This window comes from Neltuma alba, unplaced genomic scaffold, assembly GCF_004799145.2.
Source record: "Neltuma alba isolate B1F8T4 unplaced genomic scaffold, ASM479914v2 tig00006323_pilon, whole genome shotgun sequence".
Classification (NCBI taxonomy): Eukaryota; Viridiplantae; Streptophyta; class Magnoliopsida; order Fabales; family Fabaceae; genus Neltuma; species Neltuma alba.
In genome coordinates, this window is record NW_021634424.1 from 17678 (window position 1) to 21168 (window position 3491).

At 36.8% G+C, this 3491-nt stretch overlaps 1 protein-coding gene across 1 annotated transcript; it reads left to right on the forward strand.

Moving 5' to 3' along the window:
- Positions 1-793: 793 nt before the first annotated feature.
- Positions 794-1494, forward strand: LOC114750093 (kunitz-type serine protease inhibitor DrTI-like). The gene has a single exon (XM_028938635.1). The coding sequence runs from the start codon at positions 796-798 to the stop codon at positions 1489-1491; it is 696 nt and encodes a 231-aa protein (XP_028794468.1). The 5' UTR covers positions 794-795; the 3' UTR covers positions 1492-1494.
- The last annotated feature ends 1997 nt before the right edge of the window (positions 1495-3491 follow it).

Genomic DNA, 3491 nt, shown 5'->3' on the forward strand with positions numbered 1-3491 from the left:
TATGGTCCTCATTAAATAAATTAAATTCAAAGGACTTATTAGCAAATATAGATTTCCTAAAACTTTTATATTGAAACTTTAATTTGTTTTCAAATGATTATTTACTTTTTGGCATCTTCGCATTCAAAATAGTTTTAACATCTAGGCCATATTTCAGAACAAGCAAAATGGGGCAATTTAATTTTATCCCTCCTGCTAGTTCCACGTAGACACATACTTGTTAATGGGAATGAGTTTCAATACTCATAGCGATGAGTACTTTAAACTCATCAGATTTAGATCGTCTATATTTCATTTGGATGGTCAAGATTTGATTTTTTTTTTATTTATTCAAGATAATTATTTTATTATGGATGAAATCTAAAATAAAGATAATTTCTTAACTATCTTTTTTTCAAAAAAAAATTTTCTATTTAAAATAATTAATTAAAAATTTTAAATTTGAACTGTTCAAATCAGATATAGACGATCCAGATCTGATGAATTTAGGATACTCATCAAAGTGATAAGCACTGAAACTCGTTACCTTGTTAATGTGGCAGCCTGCACGCAAGTGGATTTCAAAAATTTAATTAACATCTGAATAAATAGTTGTCCTCATTTAAAATCATATCACAATTGTTTACAGATTGATCAAGTTATGCATGTTGTGACACGTGTATTCCTTGCTGGCTAGGATCCTCCTTCCTCGCATTCTCCATATAAAGGACATGCCAAGCCTTGTGTTTCTCTCAGATTTCAAGTTACAAGGAATCCTGGAACATCCAGTAATTAATACTACCGTGAGAGAGCAAGATGCCTGCTGGAAGGTCACTGATCATAACCCTCTCCTTCCTGCTCTGGTTTTCCTTCACCATCACCAAACCATTATCACTGGCCTCAGCTTATAGTGGTGAAGAACCAGTGAATGACGTCAATGGAGAACCACTTGTTGCAGATCAAGAGTACTACATAATGTCAGCTGTATGGGGAGAAGGAGGTGGCGGGGTTAAACCAGAAAAAACTGGGGATGCCTCATCATGCTCATATTCGGTTTTGCAAGAAAATTCTGACCTGAACAAGGGTGCCCCAGTAAAATTCCATGTTCAAGGAACAAGCACAGACAAGATATATCCAGGTTCTACTGATCTGGAAATCGAGTTCGCGGAAAAACCAGATTGTGCCGAATCCTCCAAGTGGGTGGTGGCTTTTGAATCTGGATCTTCCTCGAGGGTGGTTACTGGAGGGCCTGAAGATCATCCAGATTCTGAGTTGGTGAGTGGTGTTTTCCAGATCGAGGTGTTCAATGCGATTGCTTACAAGCTTGTGTTTTGCCCCCGAGGCAACATTGTGGGTTCTTCTTCTTCTGGTACTTGTTATGACGTTGGCGTTGAATATAAGAAGGAGGGAAGCAGGAATCTGGTTGTGGAAAAGCAAAACAGTGGAAATGTGTTCATGGTGGCGTTTGTGAAAAGAGCTGAATCTGGTAAAGGGAGGTTCAGTATTATATGAATCAAAGCAGCTAACTTGTGGTGTTTGTGATTTCGTCAGTGTTGTTATCGTATGTGCTGGATCGGCAATGAATAAAATTGCAGCGTCCAAACTCTTCTCTGTTACATACGTGTTCTTCGAAGCATGAATCTTATTTATTTAGTCTCCTCATCATGAGATAGATAAAGGAAAACGTTCGCATAATGTTTTTTAAGATATGAAAGTTAACATATTAGAAACTTCATCTGTTATCTAATTAATGGTTAAACTGATCGTCCAGGAATGCAACAAAATGAGCTATCTTTGCGATGAAGGGAAAAAGAAACCGAGATATTATGAGCCCGTTTGGTTCAATTCTATTGCAAACATGTAACGGTAATTAAAAATTACATTACCAAGAAGAGAATGTTTCGTTGCTCTTTAATTTGGTAATAGGATTTATCATGGTAATGATAATTACCAAAACAATTGGTAATCCTCGTTCATACCTCCCCATATGAATACTCATTACCATCCACTGCATATTTGAAAAAGTCACATCTGCCCTCCATTTGTTTCAGTAGTCTCCTTTGTTCTTTATCACTCACCCTCCATTGCAGCCGACAGCCGTGAATGTTGTTGCACCCAGCACTCACCACGACGCTGACCATTGTGAACACCTCAGCCACACCTAGCACCCGCTGCCGCTGATGACCTGACCACCATGAACGCAGCCGTACTCGACACCTAGCACCACCACTGTATTTGCCTGATTTCTATCCCTATGCTTTGCATTCGTCATGACCCCCGCTTTATTCTCCTCTTGCTATATCATTAGCCTCCAGCATCCTTCCTTCAAAAATCTCATATATCTGCCTTTCCATGCCATTCAATGATGATCTTGTCTCTGCATTCTTTGATTTGCGTGTTGTTTGGGTTTTCAGACCTAATTCTTTTTCTATTTCATATCCTTTCTTTCCATATCTGTTTTTTCATTTCCCTTATCTTCTTTGATTCAGATCTCTCTTGTTTTATAAACAGTATCTTTCATTTGGGTTGATGAAGATGTAAAAATTTTGATGATGATGATGATAGTGGCCTTATTTTCAGAGATGATTTTATCATGGGCTTTAATGGTTCCAGTCCGTTATGATAATGAATTCAATAGCTAGTGAAATGAAGGATTGATGTGTGTATTTTATCAGCAGTCTTGTCGAGGAAGAAGAAACGTTCGGGAAGGGAAGGATTGTTTTTTGGTCAAGTATTAAAAGGGTCATTTCATAAATTTTATTTGTTTTATTGAAAATAATAAATATCATCTACCATGTTTTCTTTATAATATACCAAACAGATCATCAATAATCAAAATTGCATTGCAACCTACTACATTGCCCTGCAGTGTATTGTAAAAGCAAACTGCAATTGAACCAAACGGTCCCTATGTTAAATCAATAGCCACTGACACATGGGGCCACTAAAATATCTGGAGAATCAAGGGAGAATTATACTTGCGAGCCAATTCTAGCATGTAAATTATTATACGATATGGAATATATTGTACGAAGATTTTTCTCAGTACAGAGACTTCAACAGACTTTTGGTCAGACATTCGAACCCGCGATCATGTGAACTATTATATTATTAATATTAAATTAGCACATTTGACTGGTGACTACAGAAATTTATAAAAAGTTTCATATCAAATAAAATGGATTTAAAAATAAAAAATTGATAAATTTGAGGAGTTCAATTTTTTTTTAAACATATAATACTAAACAAAATAAAAAATATTAAAGCCGTCGCCGCCGCGTGGAGAGGAAGTCGCAATCGAAGGAAATCAGTTTGCGCGACGACGTGATCTGTTTTCGAATCAGATGAAGGGTGCTGCTCTCAGCATTAGCGAGATCGTCGTCGAGGAAGGATGCCGCGAGATCATCGTTGCTCTCATTAGTGAACTCAAAGCTCCGTTTGGCATCAACCATTGAAAATTAAGAGCAAGAATTGTGATTGAAATTGAAAAAAATCTATTAAAAGAATGTTAA

What these genes read in the sequence shown, in the direction of transcription:
- LOC114750093 (XM_028938635.1), top strand. Translation starts at nt 796, where the DNA reads ATGCCTGCTGGAAGGTCACTGATCATAACCCTCTCCTTCCTGCTCTGG.